This window comes from Garra rufa, chromosome 14 (genome assembly GCF_049309525.1).
Source record: "Garra rufa chromosome 14, GarRuf1.0, whole genome shotgun sequence".
In the NCBI taxonomy this organism is placed as follows: domain Eukaryota; kingdom Metazoa; phylum Chordata; class Actinopteri; order Cypriniformes; family Cyprinidae; genus Garra; species Garra rufa.
This window is the reverse complement of record NC_133374.1, coordinates 1,721,116-1,743,209: the sequence shown is the minus strand read 5'-3', so window position 1 is coordinate 1,743,209 and position 22,094 is coordinate 1,721,116. Positions and strand designations below refer to the sequence as shown.

The 22,094-nt window shown below is 24.2% G+C and overlaps 1 protein-coding gene across 1 annotated transcript in view; it reads left to right on the top strand.

Annotated features, from left to right (window-relative positions):
• LOC141285219 (chloride channel protein 2-like) overlaps positions 1–22,094 on the top strand; it is a 125,350-nt gene that overhangs the window by 100,531 nt on the left and 2,725 nt on the right. Inside the window, exons 9-12 of the mRNA XM_073818259.1 lie at positions 10,549–10,674; positions 10,758–10,842; positions 13,706–13,807; positions 20,981–21,065. Of these exons, the coding sequence (XP_073674360.1) occupies positions 10,549–10,674; positions 10,758–10,842; positions 13,706–13,807; positions 20,981–21,065 (398 nt within the window). The remainder of the gene's footprint in view (positions 1–10,548; positions 10,675–10,757; positions 10,843–13,705; positions 13,808–20,980; positions 21,066–22,094) is intronic.

The window sequence follows — 22,094 nt, the reverse complement described above, 5'->3', positions numbered from 1 at the left end:
AAAACACTTAGAAAATCTATTTTTTAAAAGTTTGAAAAAACTTATAACATTTCTAAATAAAAAAAGAACTTCTAAGTTTGAAAAACAATTTTAATTTTGAAAAAAAAAAAAAGATTTTCAATATTTAAAAAAAGAAACACTAGAGGCTGTACTTTTTGAATGTTTACTGTAAATTTGAACAAAAAAGCTTGCAAAATGTCTATTTAGAAACAGAAAATTTGTTTGAAAGGTTGAACTGAGAACATGCCTAAATTTGAAAAAAAAAAAAAAACTATTTAAATGTCTATATTTGAAAACACTTTTTTGTAAGTGTTCCCAATTTTAATTTTGAAAAAAAAAAAAAAAAAGATTTTCAATATTTGAAAGAAACAAACACTAGAGGTTACAATGTTATTTGTACTTTTTGAGTATTTACTGTAAATTTGAACAAAAAAACCTTGCAAAATGTCTATTTAAAAACAGAAAATTAGTAAGTTTAAGAAACTGAGAACATGTCTACATTTGAAAAAAAAATTAATGACTATTTGAAAACACTTTCTTTAATCTTTATTTAAAAAATAGAAAACAGAGAAAATCTATATTAAAAATAAAAAAAAAGAGTTTAAAAAAAAACTTAAAACATTTCTAAATAAAAAAGAACATTTGAAAAACAATTTTAATTAAAAAAAAAAAGATTTTCAATATTAAAAAAAAAAACACTAGAGGTTACAATGTTATTTGTACTTTGAGTATTTCATGTAAATTCGAACCAAAAAAACCTTGAAAAATGTCTATTTAAAAACAGAAAATTTGTAAGTTTAAAAAACTGAGAACATGCCTAAAAGAAAAAATTAAATGTTTATTTGAAAACACTTAGAAAATCTATATTTAAAAAAAGAAAACAGAAAATCTATATAAAAAAAAGAGTAAAAAAAAAACTTAGAACATTGCTAAATAAAAAAAAAACTTCTAAGTTTGAAAAACAATTTTAATTTTGAAAAAAAAAAAAAGATTTTCAATATTTGAAAGAAAAAACACTAGAGATTACAATGTTATTTGTACTTTTTGAGTATTTACTGTAAATTTGAACAAAAAAAAAACACTTGAAAAATGTCTATTTAAAAAAAGAAAATTAGTAATTTTAAAAAACTGAGAATATGTCTACATTTGAAAAAAAATTAATGACTATTTGAAAACACTTATATTTAAAAAATAGAAAACATAGAAAATCTATATTAAAAATTTTAAAAAGAGTTTTTAAAAAAAACTTAAAACATTTCTAAATAAAAAAAGAACTTTTGAAAAACTATTTTAATTAAAAAAATTTTTCAATATTTAAAAAAAAACAACACTAGAGGTTACAATGTTATTTGTACTTTTTGAGTATTTCATGTAAATTCGAACCAAAAAACCTTGAAAAATTTCTATTTAAAAACAGAAAATTTAAGTTTGAAAAACTAAGAATATGTCTACATTTGAAAAACAAAATTTAATGACTATTTGAAAACACTTAGAAAATCTATATTTAAAAAATAGAAAACAGAGAAAATCTATATTAAAAATTAAAAAAAGAGTTTTTTTTTTTTAAAAACTTAAAACATTTCTAAATAAAAAAAGAACTTTTGAAAAACAATTGTAATTGAAAAAAAGATTTTCAATATTTAAAAAAAAACAACACTTGAGGTTACAATGTTATTTGTACTTTGAGTATTTCATGTAAATTCGAACCAAAAAAAAAACCTTAAAAAATGTCTATTTAAAAACGGAAAATTTAAGTTTGAAAAACTGAGAACATGTCTACATTTGGGGGAAAAAAAGTCTATTTGAAAACACTTAAAAAATCTATATTAAAAAATAGAAGACACTTTAGAAAATCTATAATAAAAAAATAGAAAACACTTAGAAAATCTATTTTTTAAAAGTTTGAAAAAACTTATAACATTTCTAAATAAAAAAAGAACTTCTAAGTTTGAAAAACAATTTTAATTTTGAAAAAAAAAAAAAGATTTTCAATATTTAAAAAAAGAAACACTAGAGGCTGTACTTTTTGAATGTTTACTGTAAATTTGAACAAAAAAGCTTGCAAAATGTCTATTTAGAAACAGAAAATTTGTTTGAAAGGTTGAACTGAGAACATGCCTAAATTTGAAAAAAAAAAAAAAACTATTTAAATGTCTATATTTGAAAACACTTTTTTGTAAGTGTTCCCAATTTTAATTTTGAAAAAAAAAAAAAAAAAGATTTTCAATATTTGAAAGAAACAAACACTAGAGGTTACAATGTTATTTGTACTTTTTGAGTATTTACTGTAAATTTGAACAAAAAAACCTTGCAAAATGTCTATTTAAAAACAGAAAATTAGTAAGTTTAAGAAACTGAGAACATGTCTACATTTGAAAAAAAAATTAATGACTATTTGAAAACACTTTCTTTAATCTTTATTTAAAAAATAGAAAACAGAGAAAATCTATATTAAAAATAAAAAAAAAGAGTTTAAAAAAAAACTTAAAACATTTCTAAATAAAAAAGAACATTTGAAAAACAATTTTAATTAAAAAAAAAAAGATTTTCAATATTAAAAAAAAAAACACTAGAGGTTACAATGTTATTTGTACTTTGAGTATTTCATGTAAATTCGAACCAAAAAAACCTTGAAAAATGTCTATTTAAAAACAGAAAATTTGTAAGTTTAAAAAACTGAGAACATGCCTAAAAGAAAAAATTAAATGTTTATTTGAAAACACTTAGAAAATCTATATTTAAAAAAAGAAAACAGAAAATCTATATAAAAAAAAGAGTAAAAAAAAAACTTAGAACATTGCTAAATAAAAAAAAAACTTCTAAGTTTGAAAAACAATTTTAATTTTGAAAAAAAAAAAAAGATTTTCAATATTTGAAAGAAAAAACACTAGAGATTACAATGTTATTTGTACTTTTTGAGTATTTACTGTAAATTTGAACAAAAAAAAAACACTTGAAAAATGTCTATTTAAAAAAAGAAAATTAGTAATTTTAAAAAACTGAGAATATGTCTACATTTGAAAAAAAATTAATGACTATTTGAAAACACTTATATTTAAAAAATAGAAAACATAGAAAATCTATATTAAAAATTTTAAAAAGAGTTTTTAAAAAAAACTTAAAACATTTCTAAATAAAAAAAGAACTTTTGAAAAACTATTTTAATTAAAAAAAATTTTTCAATATTTAAAAAAAAACAACACTAGAGGTTACAATGTTATTTGTACTTTTTGAGTATTTCATGTAAATTCGAACCAAAAAACCTTGAAAAATTTCTATTTAAAAACAGAAAATTTAAGTTTGAAAAACTAAGAATATGTCTACATTTGAAAAACAAAATTTAATGACTATTTGAAAACACTTAGAAAATCTATATTTAAAAAATAGAAAACAGAGAAAATCTATATTAAAAATTAAAAAAAGAGTTTTTTTTTTTAAAAACTTAAAACATTTCTAAATAAAAAAAGAACTTTTGAAAAACAATTGTAATTGAAAAAAAGATTTTCAATATTTAAAAAAAAACAACACTTGAGGTTACAATGTTATTTGTACTTTGAGTATTTCATGTAAATTCGAACCAAAAAAAAACCTTAAAAAATGTCTATTTAAAAACGGAAAATTTAAGTTTGAAAAACTGAGAACATGTCTACATTTGGGGGAAAAAAAGTCTATTTGAAAACACTTAAAAAATCTATATTAAAAAATAGAAGACACTTTAGAAAATCTATAATAAAAAAATAGAAAACACTTAGAAAATCTATTTTTTAAAAGTTTGAAAAAACTTATAACATTTCTAAATAAAAAAAGAACTTCTAAGTTTGAAAAACAATTTTAATTTTGAAAAAAAAAAAAAGATTTTCAATATTTAAAAAAAGAAACACTAGAGGCTGTACTTTTTGAATGTTTACTGTAAATTTGAACAAAAAAGCTTGCAAAATGTCTATTTAGAAACAGAAAATTTGTTTGAAAGGTTGAACTGAGAACATGCCTAAATTTGAAAAAAAAAAAAAAACTATTTAAATGTCTATATTTGAAAACACTTTTTTGTAAGTGTTCCCAATTTTAATTTTGAAAAAAAAAAAAAAAAAGATTTTCAATATTTGAAAGAAACAAACACTAGAGGTTACAATGTTATTTGTACTTTTTGAGTATTTACTGTAAATTTGAACAAAAAAACCTTGCAAAATGTCTATTTAAAAACAGAAAATTAGTAAGTTTAAGAAACTGAGAACATGTCTACATTTGAAAAAAAAATTAATGACTATTTGAAAACACTTTCTTTAATCTTTATTTAAAAAATAGAAAACAGAGAAAATCTATATTAAAAATAAAAAAAAAGAGTTTAAAAAAAAACTTAAAACATTTCTAAATAAAAAAGAACATTTGAAAAACAATTTTAATTAAAAAAAAAAAGATTTTCAATATTAAAAAAAAAAACACTAGAGGTTACAATGTTATTTGTACTTTGAGTATTTCATGTAAATTCGAACCAAAAAAACCTTGAAAAATGTCTATTTAAAAACAGAAAATTTGTAAGTTTAAAAAACTGAGAACATGCCTAAAAGAAAAAATTAAATGTTTATTTGAAAACACTTAGAAAATCTATATTTAAAAAAAGAAAACAGAAAATCTATATAAAAAAAGAGTAAAAAAAAAACTTAGAACATTGCTAAATAAAAAAAAAACTTCTAAGTTTGAAAAACAATTTTAATTTTGAAAAAAAAAAAAAGATTTTCAATATTTGAAAGAAAAAACACTAGAGATTACAATGTTATTTGTACTTTTTGAGTATTTACTGTAAATTTGAACAAAAAAAAAACACTTGAAAAATGTCTATTTAAAAAAAGAAAATTAGTAATTTTAAAAAACTGAGAATATGTCTACATTTGAAAAAAAATTAATGACTATTTGAAAACACTTATATTTAAAAAATAGAAAACATAGAAAATCTATATTAAAAATTTTAAAAAGAGTTTTTAAAAAAAACTTAAAACATTTCTAAATAAAAAAAGAACTTTTGAAAAACTATTTTAATTAAAAAAAATTTTTCAATATTTAAAAAAAAACAACACTAGAGGTTACAATGTTATTTGTACTTTTTGAGTATTTCATGTAAATTCGAACCAAAAAACCTTGAAAAATTTCTATTTAAAAACAGAAAATTTAAGTTTGAAAAACTAAGAATATGTCTACATTTGAAAAACAAAATTTAATGACTATTTGAAAACACTTAGAAAATCTATATTTAAAAAATAGAAAACAGAGAAAATCTATATTAAAAATTAAAAAAAGAGTTTTTTTTTTTTAAAAACTTAAAACATTTCTAAATAAAAAAAGAACTTTTGAAAAACAATTGTAATTGAAAAAAAGATTTTCAATATTTAAAAAAAAACAACACTTGAGGTTACAATGTTATTTGTACTTTGAGTATTTCATGTAAATTCGAACCAAAAAAAAACCTTAAAAAATGTCTATTTAAAAACGGAAAATTTAAGTTTGAAAAACTGAGAACATGTCTACATTTGGGGGAAAAAAAGTCTATTTGAAAACACTTAAAAAATCTATATTAAAAAATAGAAGACACTTTAGAAAATCTATAATAAAAAAATAGAAAACACTTAGAAAATCTATTTTTTAAAAGTTTGAAAAAACTTATAACATTTCTAAATAAAAAAAGAACTTCTAAGTTTGAAAAACAATTTTAATTTTGAAAAAAAAAAAAAGATTTTCAATATTTAAAAAAAGAAACACTAGAGGCTGTACTTTTTGAATGTTTACTGTAAATTTGAACAAAAAAGCTTGCAAAATGTCTATTTAGAAACAGAAAATTTGTTTGAAAGGTTGAACTGAGAACATGCCTAAATTTGAAAAAAAAAAAAAAACTATTTAAATGTCTATATTTGAAAACACTTTTTTGTAAGTGTTCCCAATTTTAATTTTGAAAAAAAAAAAAAAAAAGATTTTCAATATTTGAAAGAAACAAACACTAGAGGTTACAATGTTATTTGTACTTTTTGAGTATTTACTGTAAATTTGAACAAAAAAACCTTGCAAAATGTCTATTTAAAAACAGAAAATTAGTAAGTTTAAGAAACTGAGAACATGTCTACATTTGAAAAAAAAATTAATGACTATTTGAAAACACTTTCTTTAATCTTTATTTAAAAAATAGAAAACAGAGAAAATCTATATTAAAAATAAAAAAAAAGAGTTTAAAAAAAAACTTAAAACATTTCTAAATAAAAAAGAACATTTGAAAAACAATTTTAATTAAAAAAAAAAAGATTTTCAATATTAAAAAAAAAAACACTAGAGGTTACAATGTTATTTGTACTTTGAGTATTTCATGTAAATTCGAACCAAAAAAACCTTGAAAAATGTCTATTTAAAAACAGAAAATTTGTAAGTTTAAAAAACTGAGAACATGCCTAAAAGAAAAAATTAAATGTTTATTTGAAAACACTTAGAAAATCTATATTTAAAAAAAGAAAACAGAAAATCTATATAAAAAAAAGAGTAAAAAAAAAACTTAGAACATTGCTAAATAAAAAAAAAACTTCTAAGTTTGAAAAACAATTTTAATTTTGAAAAAAAAAAAAGATTTTCAATATTTGAAAGAAAAAACACTAGAGATTACAATGTTATTTGTACTTTTTGAGTATTTACTGTAAATTTGAACAAAAAAAAAACACTTGAAAAATGTCTATTTAAAAAAAGAAAATTAGTAATTTTAAAAAACTGAGAATATGTCTACATTTGAAAAAAAATTAATGACTATTTGAAAACACTTATATTTAAAAAATAGAAAACATAGAAAATCTATATTAAAAATTTTAAAAAGAGTTTTTAAAAAAAACTTAAAACATTTCTAAATAAAAAAAGAACTTTTGAAAAACTATTTTAATTAAAAAAATTTTTTCAATATTTAAAAAAAAACAACACTAGAGGTTACAATGTTATTTGTACTTTTTGAGTATTTCATGTAAATTCGAACCAAAAAACCTTGAAAAATTTCTATTTAAAAACAGAAAATTTAAGTTTGAAAAACTAAGAATATGTCTACATTTGAAAAACAAAATTTAATGACTATTTGAAAACACTTAGAAAATCTATATTTAAAAAATAGAAAACAGAGAAAATCTATATTAAAAATTAAAAAAAGAGTTTTTTTTTTTTAAAAACTTAAAACATTTCTAAATAAAAAAAGAACTTTTGAAAAACAATTGTAATTGAAAAAAAGATTTTCAATATTTAAAAAAAAACAACACTTGAGGTTACAATGTTATTTGTACTTTGAGTATTTCATGTAAATTCGAACCAAAAAAAAACCTTAAAAAATGTCTATTTAAAAACGGAAAATTTAAGTTTGAAAAACTGAGAACATGTCTACATTTGGGGGAAAAAAAGTCTATTTGAAAACACTTAAAAAATCTATATTAAAAAATAGAAGACACTTTAGAAAATCTATAATAAAAAAATAGAAAACACTTAGAAAATCTATTTTTTAAAAGTTTGAAAAAACTTATAACATTTCTAAATAAAAAAAGAACTTCTAAGTTTGAAAAACAATTTTAATTTTGAAAAAAAAAAAAAGATTTTCAATATTTAAAAAAAGAAACACTAGAGGCTGTACTTTTTGAATGTTTACTGTAAATTTGAACAAAAAAGCTTGCAAAATGTCTATTTAGAAACAGAAAATTTGTTTGAAAGGTTGAACTGAGAACATGCCTAAATTTGAAAAAAAAAAAAAAACTATTTAAATGTCTATATTTGAAAACACTTTTTTGTAAGTGTTCCCAATTTTAATTTTGAAAAAAAAAAAAAAAAAGATTTTCAATATTTGAAAGAAACAAACACTAGAGGTTACAATGTTATTTGTACTTTTTGAGTATTTACTGTAAATTTGAACAAAAAAACCTTGCAAAATGTCTATTTAAAAACAGAAAATTAGTAAGTTTAAGAAACTGAGAACATGTCTACATTTGAAAAAAAAATTAATGACTATTTGAAAACACTTTCTTTAATCTTTATTTAAAAAATAGAAAACAGAGAAAATCTATATTAAAAATAAAAAAAAAGAGTTTAAAAAAAAACTTAAAACATTTCTAAATAAAAAAGAACATTTGAAAAACAATTTTAATTAAAAAAAAAAAGATTTTCAATATTAAAAAAAAAAACACTAGAGGTTACAATGTTATTTGTACTTTGAGTATTTCATGTAAATTCGAACCAAAAAAACCTTGAAAAATGTCTATTTAAAAACAGAAAATTTGTAAGTTTAAAAAACTGAGAACATGCCTAAAAGAAAAAATTAAATGTTTATTTGAAAACACTTAGAAAATCTATATTTAAAAAAAGAAAACAGAAAATCTATATAAAAAAAAGAGTAAAAAAAAAACTTAGAACATTGCTAAATAAAAAAAAAACTTCTAAGTTTGAAAAACAATTTTAATTTTGAAAAAAAAAAAAAGATTTTCAATATTTGAAAGAAAAAACACTAGAGATTACAATGTTATTTGTACTTTTTGAGTATTTACTGTAAATTTGAACAAAAAAAAAACACTTGAAAAATGTCTATTTAAAAAAAGAAAATTAGTAATTTTAAAAAACTGAGAATATGTCTACATTTGAAAAAAAATTAATGACTATTTGAAAACACTTATATTTAAAAAATAGAAAACATAGAAAATCTATATTAAAAATTTTAAAAAGAGTTTTTAAAAAAAACTTAAAACATTTCTAAATAAAAAAAGAACTTTTGAAAAACTATTTTAATTAAAAAAAATTTTTCAATATTTAAAAAAAAACAACACTAGAGGTTACAATGTTATTTGTACTTTTTGAGTATTTCATGTAAATTCGAACCAAAAAACCTTGAAAAATTTCTATTTAAAAACAGAAAATTTAAGTTTGAAAAACTAAGAATATGTCTACATTTGAAAAACAAAATTTAATGACTATTTGAAAACACTTAGAAAATCTATATTTAAAAAATAGAAAACAGAGAAAATCTATATTAAAAATTAAAAAAAGAGTTTTTTTTTTTAAAAAACTTAAAACATTTCTAAATAAAAAAAGAACTTTTGAAAAACAATTGTAATTGAAAAAAAGATTTTCAATATTTAAAAAAAAACAACACTTGAGGTTACAATGTTATTTGTACTTTGAGTATTTCATGTAAATTCGAACCAAAAAAAAACCTTAAAAAATGTCTATTTAAAAACGGAAAATTTAAGTTTGAAAAACTGAGAACATGTCTACATTTGGGGGAAAAAAAGTCTATTTGAAAACACTTAAAAAATCTATATTAAAAAATAGAAGACACTTTAGAAAATCTATAATAAAAAAATAGAAAACACTTAGAAAATCTATTTTTTAAAAGTTTGAAAAAACTTATAACATTTCTAAATAAAAAAAGAACTTCTAAGTTTGAAAAACAATTTTAATTTTGAAAAAAAAAAAAAGATTTTCAATATTTAAAAAAAGAAACACTAGAGGCTGTACTTTTTGAATGTTTACTGTAAATTTGAACAAAAAAGCTTGCAAAATGTCTATTTAGAAACAGAAAATTTGTTTGAAAGGTTGAACTGAGAACATGCCTAAATTTGAAAAAAAAAAAAAAACTATTTAAATGTCTATATTTGAAAACACTTTTTTGTAAGTGTTCCCAATTTTAATTTTGAAAAAAAAAAAAAAAAAGATTTTCAATATTTGAAAGAAACAAACACTAGAGGTTACAATGTTATTTGTACTTTTTGAGTATTTACTGTAAATTTGAACAAAAAAACCTTGCAAAATGTCTATTTAAAAACAGAAAATTAGTAAGTTTAAGAAACTGAGAACATGTCTACATTTGAAAAAAAAATTAATGACTATTTGAAAACACTTTCTTTAATCTTTATTTAAAAAATAGAAAACAGAGAAAATCTATATTAAAAATAAAAAAAAAGAGTTTAAAAAAAAACTTAAAACATTTCTAAATAAAAAAGAACATTTGAAAAACAATTTTAATTAAAAAAAAAAAGATTTTCAATATTAAAAAAAAAAACACTAGAGGTTACAATGTTATTTGTACTTTGAGTATTTCATGTAAATTCGAACCAAAAAAACCTTGAAAAATGTCTATTTAAAAACAGAAAATTTAAGTTTGAAAAACTGAGAACATGTCTACATTTGGGGGAAAAAAAATGTCTATTTGAAGTTTGAAAAAACTTATAACATTTCTAAATAAAAAAAGAACTTCTAAGTTTGAAAAACAATTTTAATTTTGAAAAAAAAAAAAGATTTTCGATATTTAAAAAAAGAAACACTAGAGGCTGTACTTTTTGAATGTTTACTGTAAGTTTGAACAAAAAAGCTTGCAAAATGTCTATTTAGAAACAGAAAATTTGTTTGAAAGTTTGAACTGAGAACATGCCTAAATTTGAAGAAAAAAAAAAAAAACTATTTAAATGTCTATATTTGAAAGTTCCCTACTTCTGAGTTTCAAAAAATGTTGAACATTTCTAAATAGTTAAATATAAACAACTTTATATATGTGCATTTCAGGTGTGTTATTCAGCATTGAGGTCACCTCCACGTTTTTCGCCGTACGAAACTACTGGCGTGGATTCTTTGCTGCTACGTTTAGTGCCTTTATCTTCAGAGTTCTGGCAGTGTGGAACAGAGATGAAGGTTTGTGTGTATGTAAGCTTTTGAAAACACATGTTGTACTTCTATATGTTGAGAGTTAAAGGAATCCTCTCTCTTTTTCTCAGAAACGATCACAGCTCTTTTTAAAACGCGGTTCAGACTGGACTTCCCCTTTGACCTCCAAGAGCTTCCAGCATTTGCTGTGATCGGGTCAGTTCTGTCTCTTTTATTTCCCTCTTAACAGTGAGAGAATTGTTTTTTTTTTTTTTCTCAGTATATTTTTTTGGTATGCATTAATAAATCTAAACATGCTTAAAACTATAGTCAACTAATTTAACACTGAGTTAGTAAATGAAAAGTTAAGAAGTGCATGATAATCCCTACAAAATTTTGTTAGGTTTGTCCTTAAATCATCTTTACTGATAGATAAACTTCTCTAATATATTGGTTTTTATCTTTCAATATCTTAACATGCTTAATATCCAGCAAATCAAATCTTAAGAATATTAAGATATTTTTATTGTAAATCAAAACAGATTGTTTGCATTTGAAAGAAAAAAAAAACATGATTAACTGCTTTAATTATGTTTACTACTTTAATCCACTTTAAAGCTGATTGTTTTTTTTCCATCAAGAAAATAAAATATTATAAATAAATTTGAAAAAAAAAAAAAAATAATAATAATTTCTATATTTGAAAAAACAATGCCATTTTTACTAGAGGTTACAATGTTATTTGTACTTTTTGTATATTTACTGTAAATGTTAATAAACCTACAAAATATATATTTAAAAACAAAAAACCCTTAAATGTCTATATTTAAAAACACTTAAATTCTATATTTAAAATAGGAAGTTTCTGAGTTTAAAAATGTAGAACATTTCTGAATTGGAATAATAAGATAATAATACAAATACATTTGAAAAAAAAAAATCTATATTTGAAAGACGTAGTTGTAATGTAGTTAATGGAATTTTCACTAGAGGTTACAATGTTATTTGAACTTTTTGAATATTTACTGTAAATTTAAGCAAAAAAAACCTTGCAAGATGTCTATTTAAAAACAGAAAATTTGCAAGTTAATGCCTAAATTAAAAAAAACCTAAATGTCTATATTTGAAAACAATCTGAAAAATCTATGTAAAAAATAGACAAAGTAAAAAACAAAAAACAAAAACAAAAACCATTTTTAAATGAAAAAAGAATGAAGTTTAAAAAACAATTTTAAATGTGAAAAAAAATTGTAAATTTGAAAAAAACTTCAATAGAGGTTACAATGTTATTTGTACTTGTTGAATATTTACTGTAAATTTATACAAAAAAAAATGCAGTTTTTTTTCCAGTTTTTTAACATTTTAAAAAACTGAGAACATGCCTAAGTTTGAAAAAAAGAAAAAGAAAAACTTGTCTATATTAAAAAAAAATAGGAAATTTCTGAGTTTGAAAAATGTAGAACATTTCTGAATTGGAATAATAAGATAATAAAATAATACAAATAAATTTGAAAAAAAAAAAAATCTATATTTGAAAGACGTAGTTGTAATGTAGCTAATGGAATTTTCACTAGAGGTTACAATGTTATTTGAACTTTTTGAATATTTACTGTAAATTTAAGCAAAAAAACTTGCAAAATGACTATTTAAAAACAGAAAATTTGCAAGTTAATGCCTAAATAAAAAAAAACTAAATGTCTATATTTGAAAACAATCTGAAAAATCTATGTAAAAAATAGACAATGTCAAAGTTTAAAAAAAAAAAAAAAAAAAAAAAAACATTTTTAAATGAAAAAAGAATGAAGTTTAAAAAACTATTTTAAATTTGAAAAAAACTTCAATAGAGGTCACAATGTTATTTGTACTTGTTGAATATTTACTGTAAATTTATACAAAAAAATTGCAAATGTTAAATTTTTTTTTCCAGTTTTTTTAACATTTTAAAAAACTGAGAACATGCCTAAGTTTAAAGAAAAAAAAACATAAACTTGTCTATATTTAAAAAATCTATATTTTAAAAAAATAGAAAATTTCTGAGTTTGAAAAATGTAGAGCATTTCTGAATTGGAAAAAGCATTGAAAATTTCCATTAAGATAATAAAATAATACAAATAAATTTGAAAAAACTTAGTTGTAATGTAGTTAATGCTTTTTCCCAATAGAGGTTACAATGTTATTTGTACTTTTTGAATATTTAGAGTACATTTGAACAACAACAAAAAAAACCTTGCAAAAATGTCTATTTAAAAAGCTGAAATTTGCTAGTTTTAAAAACTGAGAACATTATTTATTTTTTGCGAAATTTAGAAAAAAATTATATAAAAAATTTCAAATGAAAAAAAACCCCAAAACATTTCTACATAAAAATTTCTACTTAAATAAAATAATTTCTATATTTGATAATTTCATAAAAAACTAGTTAATGCAGAAAAAAAATCTATAGAAATAAATACACAATTTCAAAGTTAACATAAAACATTTCTAAAAAAAAAAAAAAACAAGTTTGAAAAGCAAAGTATATATTTGAAAACACTTGTAGTTAATATTTAAACATGCTTAAAACTATAATCAACAAATGCAACAGTGAATCAAAGTTAGTAAATGAAAAGTTAAGAAGTGCATGATAAACCCTAGAAAATTTGGTTAGGTTTGTCCTTTAAAAACAGGAAAAGAATTTGCCAATCTCTACTGATAGTACTTTTCTAATGCATTGTTTTTTTATCTTTTAATATCCGTAATATGCAGCAGAACAAATCTTGTTTTAAGAATATTTAGATATTTTACTTGTAAATTAACTACTTTAATCCACTTTAAAGCTGATTGTCTTTTCTTCTGTTGCTTGCAATAACTTTCCGCTGTACTTTTTTGTAATTTTATTGCTCACTGTTTACTTGAATAATAATTTAAAAGCAGAATCGACGTCTCCTGCTAATTGTTCATGTGCGTTTGTTTTAGACACGTTGTACCCAACAGATATTTGATGAGAGCACAAACGTAATCATCTAATGCACTGTATTATGACTCATTTATTCATGAGCATTTTTATCCCACTCATAATAAATATGCATTCTCTCTGCAGAATCGCCAGCGGGTTTGGTGGTGCCTTATTTGTGTATTTGAACAGGCTAATTGTGCAGTTCATGCGAAAACAGAAGACTATTAACAAGTTCCTCATGAAGAAGTAAGTGTTCCCAGGGTTTTTGCAGTTAACTAAAATGAAAACTAAAACATTGAGATAAAAACAAAATGACTTGAGAGATGACGTGTGGTTTACTGAAAAATTAATCAAAAAGTTTCAGTATTTTTCAAAAAATATCTAATTCTAAAATCTAATTGAGAACAAGAATGACTTCGTGCTTTCTGAAAAAATATACATTTTATTCGTTTTTGCTTAAAACAAGAAAAAATCTGCCAATGGGGGTAAGAAAAATGATCTTGTTTTGCTTTAAGATTCTTTTATGTTTTATTGAGAATTAAGATTATTTTCTTACCCCAATTGGCAGACATTTTTTCTAGTTTTTAAGCAATAACTAGTAAAATTACTACTTGTTTTCTGAAAAAAAGTGTCAAAATGTTATTAGTTATTGCTTGAAAACTAGAAAAAAATATCTGCCAGTGGGGTAAGAAAAATAATCTTAATTCTCAGTAAAACAAAAAAAAATCTTATGGGAAAACCTCCATTGGCAGATTATTTTTCATGTTTGAATCAAAAACAAAAAAAAAAATGATACTTTTTTTTTTTTTTTTTTTTTTTTTTTTTTTTAGAAAAATTAGATATTTATACTACCAAACAAGAAAACAATTCTAAGAAAATCTTTTAGTTTTTTTATGCAGTGTGTTTAAGTTAACTTATGTTTATGGAAGCCTGTTTCCGCCATTAAATAAAAAATAAAAAAAGTTTTTTGCGACTTATCTCCCAATTCTGACTTTTTTTCTCCAAACTGTGAGATATAAACACAATTGCAAGTTATAAAGTCAGAATTGTGGGATATAAATTCTCAATTCTGACTTTATAACTTGCAATTGTGTGTTTATGTCTCACAGTTGTGTGAAAGAAAAAAAAAAGTCAGAATTGTGAATTTATTTATTATTCAGTGGCAGAAACGAGCTTTCATAAATGTTAGTTTAACTAACAAGATGTACAAAAATAACTAAAACTAAAATAAAAATGCAAAATATAAAAATAAAAACTAATTAAACTATTAATAGAAACTGCAATAGTATCTCAATGATGCAAAAATTAAAGGATGCTGAAATGGAGGTGTGTACTTTCTGTGTTAATGTGTAAATTGTGAGGATAAAATGTTCTAAAAATGTTCAAAATATACAACCTGGGATGTTTTTTAATCTTTTTTCAGCTAGTAGTGCAGTTAAACCTTCGAAAATGATGTTTAGAAAGAAGTCATTCTTGTTCTCAAGAATTTCCATCTCTAGTAAATGTATCTTTAAGAATTAGATATTTGTACTACAAAACTTTTAGTTTTTTTATGCGGTGTTTAAGTGAACTTATGATTATATAAGCCTGTTTCTGCCACTAAGTAAAAAATAAAAGAAGTTTATTGCAACGTTATCTCACAATTCTGACTTTTTTTCTTAGAATTGTGAGATATAAACTCGCAATTGCAAGTTAGAATTCTATCTCGCAATTCTGATTTTGTTTTTCGCAGTTGTGAGTTTATATCGAGCAATTTTGACTTTATAACTCGCAGTTGTGCGTTTATATCTCATAGTTCTGAGAAAAAGAGAAATGCAAGATAAAAACTCGCAATTGCAAGAAAAAAGTCAGAATTACGAGATAAAAACTCTTAGCTACTTTTTTCTCACAATTGCGCAGTTGTGCATTTATATCTCACAGTTCTGAGAAAAAAACGTTAGAATTACGAGATAAACTCTTAGTTACTTTTTTGTCACAATTGCACAGTTGTGCATTTATATCTCACAGTTCTGAGAAAAAAACGTTAGAATTACGAGATAAAAACTCTTAGCTACTTTTTTCTCACAATTGCGCAGTTGTGCATTTATATCTCACAGTTCTGAGAAAAAAACCTTAGAATTACGAGATAAAACTCTTAGTTACTTTTTTCTCACAATTGCACAGTTATGCATTTATATCTCACAGTTCTGAGAAAAAAACGTTAGAATTACGAGATAAACTCTTAGCTACTTTTTTGTCACAATTGCGCAGTTGTGCATTTATATCTCACAGTTCTGAGAAAAAAACCTTAGAATTACGAGATAAAACTCTTAGTTACTTTTTTCTCACAATTGCGCAGTTATGCATTTATATCTCACAGTTCTGAGAAAAAAACGTTAGAATTACGAGATAAAAACTCTTAGCTACTTTTTTGTCACAATTGCGCAGTTGTGCATTTATATCTCACAGTTCTGAGAAAAAAACGTTAGAATTACGAGATAAACTCTTAGCTACTTTTTTCTCACAATTGCGCAGTTGTGCATTTATATCTCACAGTTCTGAGAAAAAAACGTTAGAATTACAAGATAAAACTCTTAGTTACTTTTTTCTCACAATTGCGCAGTTATGCATTTATATCTCACAGTTCTGAGAAAAAAACGTTAGAATTACGAGATGATAAACTCTTAGTTACTTTTTTCTCACAATTGCGCAGTTGTGCATTTATATCTCACAGTTCTGAGAAAAAAACGTTAGAATTACGAGATAAAACTCTTAGTTACTTTTTTCTCACAATTGCGCAGTTGTGCATTTATATCTCACAGTTCTGAGAAAAAAAACGTTAGAATTACGAGATAAAAACTCTTAGTTACTTTTTTCTCACAATTGCGCAGTTGTGCATTTATATCTCACAGTTCTGAGAAAAAAACGTTAGAATTACGAGATAAACTCTTAGCTACTTTTTTCTCACAATTGCGCAGTTGTGCATTTATATCTCACAGTTCTGAGAAAAAAATGTTAGAATTACGAGATAAAAACTCTTAGCTACTTTTTTCTCACAATTGCGCAGTTGTGCATTTATATCTCACAGTTCTGAGAAAAAAACGTTAGAATTACGAGATAAAACTCTTAGTTACTTTTTTCTCACAATTGCGCAGTTGTGCATTTATATCTCACAGTTCTGAGAAAAAAAACGTTAGAATTACGAGATAAAAACTCTTAGTTACTTTTTTCTCACAATTGCGCAGTTGTGCATTTATATCTCACAGTTCTGAGAAAAAAACGTTAGAATTACGAGATAAAAACTCTTAGTTACTTTTTTCTCACAATTGCGCAGTTGTGCATTTATATCTCACAGTTCTGAGAAAAAAACGTTAGAATTACGAGATAAACTCTTAGTTACTTTTTTGTCACAATTGCGCAGTTATGCATTTATATCTCACAGTTCTGAGAAAAAAACGTTAGAATTACAAGATAAAACTCTTAGTTACTTTTTTCTCACAATTGCGCAGTTATGCATTTATATCTCACAGTTCTGAGAAAAAAACGTTAGAATTACGAGATGATAAACTCTTAGTTACTTTTTTCTCACAATTGCGCAGTTGTGCATTTATATCTCACAGTTCTGAGAAAAAAACGTTAGAATTACGAGATAAAACTCTTAGTTACTTTTTTCTCACAATTGCGCAGTTGTGCATTTATATCTCACAGTTCTGAGAAAAAAAACGTTAGAATTACGAGATAAAAACTCTTAGTTACTTTTTTCTCACAATTGCGCAGTTGTGCATTTATATCTCACAGTTCTGAGAAAAAAACGTTAGAATTACGAGATAAACTCTTAGCTACTTTTTTCTCACAATTGCGCAGTTGTGCATTTATATCTCACAGTTCTGAGAAAAAAACGTTAGAATTACGAGATAAAAACTCTTAGCTACTTTTTTCTCACAATTGCGCAGTTGTGCATTTATATCTCACAGTTCTGAGAAAAAAACGTTAGAATTACGAGATAAAAACTCTTAGTTACTTTTTTCTCACAATTGCGCAGTTGTGCATTTATATCTCACAGTTCTGAGAAAAAAACGTTAGAATTACGAGATAAACTCTTAGTTACTTTTTTGTCACAATTGCGCAGTTGTGCATTTATATCTCACAGTTCTGAGAAAAAAACGTTAGAATTACGAGATAAAACTCTTAGTTACTTTTTTGTCACAATTGCGCAGTTGTGCATTTATATCTCACAGTTCTGAGAAAAAAACGTTAGAATTACGAGATAAAAACTCTTAGCTACTTTTTTCTCACAATTGCGCAGTTATGCATTTATATCTCACAGTTCTGAGAAAAAAACGTTAGAATTACGAGATAAAAACTCTTAGTTACTTTTTTGTCACAATTGCGCAGTTGTGCATTTATATCTCACAGTTCTGAGAAAAAAACGTTAGAATTACGAGATAAAAACTCTTAGTTACTTTTTTGTCACAATTGCGCAGTTGTGCATTTATATCTCACAGTTCTGAGAAAAAAACGTTAGAATTACGAGATAACTCTTAGTTACTTTTTTGTCACAATTGCGCAGTTGTGCATTTATATCTCACAGTTCTGAGAAAAAAACGTTAGAATTACGAGATAAACTCTTAGTTACTTTTTTGTCACAATTGCGCAGTTGTGCATTTATATCTCACAGTTCTGAGAAAAAAACGTTAGAATTATGAGATAAACTCTTAGCTACTTTTTTCTCACAATTGCGCAGTTATGCATTTATATCTCACAGTTCTGAGAAAAAAACGTTAGAATTTCGAGATAAAACTCTTAGCTACTTTTTTCTCACAATTGCGCAGTTGTGCATTTATATCTCACAGTTCTGAGAAAAAAACGTTAGAATTACGAGATAAACTCTTAGCTACTTTTTTCTCACAATTGCGCAGTTATGCATTTATATCTCACAGTTCTGAGAAAAAAACGTTAGAATTACGAGATAAAACTCTTAGCTACTTTTTTCTCACAATTGCGCAGTTGTGCATTTATATCTCACAGTTCTGAGAAAAAAACGTTAGAATTACGAGATAAACTCTTAGCTACTTTTTTCTCACAATTGCGCAGTTGTGCATTTATATCTCACAGTTCTGAGAAAAAAACGTTAGAATTACGAGATAAACTCTTAGCTACTTTTTTCTCACAATTGCGCAGTTGTGCATTTATATCTCACAGTTCTGAGAAAAAAACGTTAGAATTACGAGATAAAAACTCTTAGTTACTTTTTTGTCACAATTGCGCAGTTGTGCATTTATATCTCACAGTTCTGAGAAAAAAACGTTAGAATTACGAGATAAAAACTCTTAGTTACTTTTTTGTCACAATTGCGCAGTTGTGCATTTATATCTCACAGTTCTGAGAAAAAAACGTTAGAATTACGAGATAACTCTTAGTTACTTTTTTGTCACAATTGCGCAGTTGTGCATTTATATCTCACAGTTCTGAGAAAAAAACGTTAGAATTACGAGATAAACTCTTAGTTACTTTTTTGTCACAATTGCGCAGTTGTGCATTTATATCTCACAGTTCTGAGAAAAAAACGTTAGAATTATGAGATAAACTCTTAGCTACTTTTTTCTCACAATTGCGCAGTTATGCATTTATATCTCACAGTTCTGAGAAAAAAACGTTAGAATTTCGAGATAAAACTCTTAGCTACTTTTTTCTCACAATTGCGCAGTTGTGCATTTATATCTCACAGTTCTGAGAAAAAAACGTTAGAATTACGAGATAAACTCTTAGCTACTTTTTTCTCACAATTGCGCAGTTATGCATTTATATCTCACAGTTCTGAGAAAAAAACGTTAGAATTTCGAGATAAAACTCTTAGCTACTTTTTTCTCACAATTGCGCAGTTGTGCATTTATATCTCACAGTTCTGAGAAAAAAACGTTAGAATTACGAGATAAACTCTTAGTTACTTTTTTGTCACAATTGCGCAGTTATGCATTTATATCTCACAGTTCTGAGAAAAAAACGTTAGAATTTCGAGATTAAACTCTTAGCTACTTTTTTCTCACAATTGCGCAGTTATGCATTTATATCTCACAGTTCTGAGAAAAAAACGTTAGAATTTCGAGATAAAACTCTTAGCTACTTTTTTCTCACAATTGCGCAGTTGTGCATTTATATCTCACAGTTCTGAGAAAAAAACGTTAGAATTACGAGATAAACTCTTAGCTACTTTTTTCTCACAATTGCGCAGTTGTGCATTTATATCTCACAGTTCTGAGAAAAAAACGTTAGAATTTCGAGATAAAACTCTTAGCTACTTTTTTCTCACAATTGCGCAGTTGTGCATTTATATCTCACAGTTCTGAGAAAAAAACGTTAGAATTACGAGATAAACTCTTAGCTACTTTTTTCTCACAATTGCGCAGTTATGCATTTATATCTCACAGTTCTGAGAAAAAAACGTTAGAATTACGAGATAAAACTCTTAGTTACTTTTTTCTCACAATTGCGCAGTTGTGCATTTATATCTCACAGTTCTGAGAAAAAAACGTTAGAATTACGAGATAAAACTCTTAGTTACTTTTTTCTCACAATTGCGCAGTTATGCATTTATATCTCACAGTTCTGAGAAAAAAACGTTAGAATTACGAGATAAACTCTTAGCTACTTTTTTCTCACAATTGCGCAGTTATGCATTTATATCTCACAGTTCTGAGAAAAAAACGTTAGAATTACGAGATAAAACTCTTAGTTACTTTTTTCTCACAATTGCGCAGTTGTGCATTTATATCTCACAGTTCTGAGAAAAAAACGTTAGAATTACGAGATAAAACTCTTAGTTACTTTTTTCTCACAATTGTGCAGTTATGCATTTATATCTCACAGTTCTGAGAAAAAAACGTTAGAATTACGAGATAAAAACTCTTAGCTACTTTTTTCTCACAATTGCGCAGTTATGCATTTATATCTCACAGTTCTGAGAAAAAAACGTTAGAATTACGAGATAAAACTCTTAGTTACTTTTTTCTCACAATTGCGCAGTTGTGCATTTATATCTCACAGTTCTGAGAAAAAAAACGTTAGAATTGTCAGATAAAAAGTCGCAATTACCTTTTTTTTTTTATTTCTTATTAAGTGGTGGAAACTTCCAGAAATGTTAAATTATAAATATAAATTGTATAGATGCTTAAAATACAAAACACAACAAAATTAGTCAAATTATCTAAAATAAAAATAAGGATAAAATGTCTACAAATGTTAAAAATATAAAAGCTGGGATGCTTTTTTTTTTAACTAATAGTGCAGTTAAACCTCCTAAAATGATATTATTTTGTTCATATCATAATTGAATCTAAAAATCCCCAGAGCTTTCTAAAAGCAGTCCAGTACTTGCATATTATTTTACTTGTACTTTAATTTCAAACACTGTTGCTGATGATGTGTCTGATTGTGTTTCAGGCGTCTCTTGTATCCTGCGCTGGTCACTCTACTGATTTCAACGCTCTCATTCCCTCCGGGCTTTGGGCAGTTTATGGCCGGACAGGTAACACACACACACACACACACACACACACACACACACACACACACACACACAGACTACACAACATGTGTTTGTTCCTCAGGCTGTTAAATCAATCCAGTTAATAATCTTAATGAGACAGTTGAGAGAAACATGAGGCATTCATTAATCAATCCTAACGACACACACTCGTATAAAATACAGAATAAGGCATCAGCTCTCTCTCTCTTTCATAAACACACACACACACACTCGTTCTCTTTAATCAGTGACTCAGAATGAGACGATAAAAAGCTCCATTAGAAGCGTATGACTGCACTCTCATAAAAATACTACAAATAATCCTTTCCAAATCAGTGCTTGAGTCTTGTTTTATAGTAAAATGCATCTAAACATCCCTATAAAGGAAGTTTACTTGAAATTCACATTAAGTTAATGTTTGTGAAGTTCATTTCTGCAGTACTTTATACAACAATTCAAAGCAGGAAAATAGGAAAACAGGACAATAGCTACAGATTCAGCTAAATTCAGTACGAAAACACTTTTCTTACTTAGATTTTCTGTCTTGTTTCCAGCCAAAATATCTAAAAATTCTTAAATCAAGAATTTTTTTAGACAAGTAAAAATTATTGTCTTGTTTTCAGTAAAAAAAGTCAAAATTAAAGGAATTTTTGCCTGAAAAAAACCCCAAAATGATCTGCTAATGGGATAAGAAAAATAGTATAGTTTTATGCTTGAAATAAGACTATTTTGCTTGTTTTAAGCATAAACTCCCTTTTTTTTCTGAAAACAAGACAATAATTTTCACTTGTCTAGAAAATCCTCCTTAATTTAAGAATTTTTAGATATTTTGGCTGGAAACAAGACAGAAAATCTAAGTAAGATAAGCATTTTTGCAGTGTATAAAGCAGTTTTACATAAAGCAGGAAAATAGGAAAACAGGACAATAGCTATTTTAATGTTATGAAACAAATTCAGCCAAAATATCTAAAAATTCTTAAATCAAGAATTTTTTTAGACAAGTAAAAATTGTCTTGTTTTCAGAAAAAA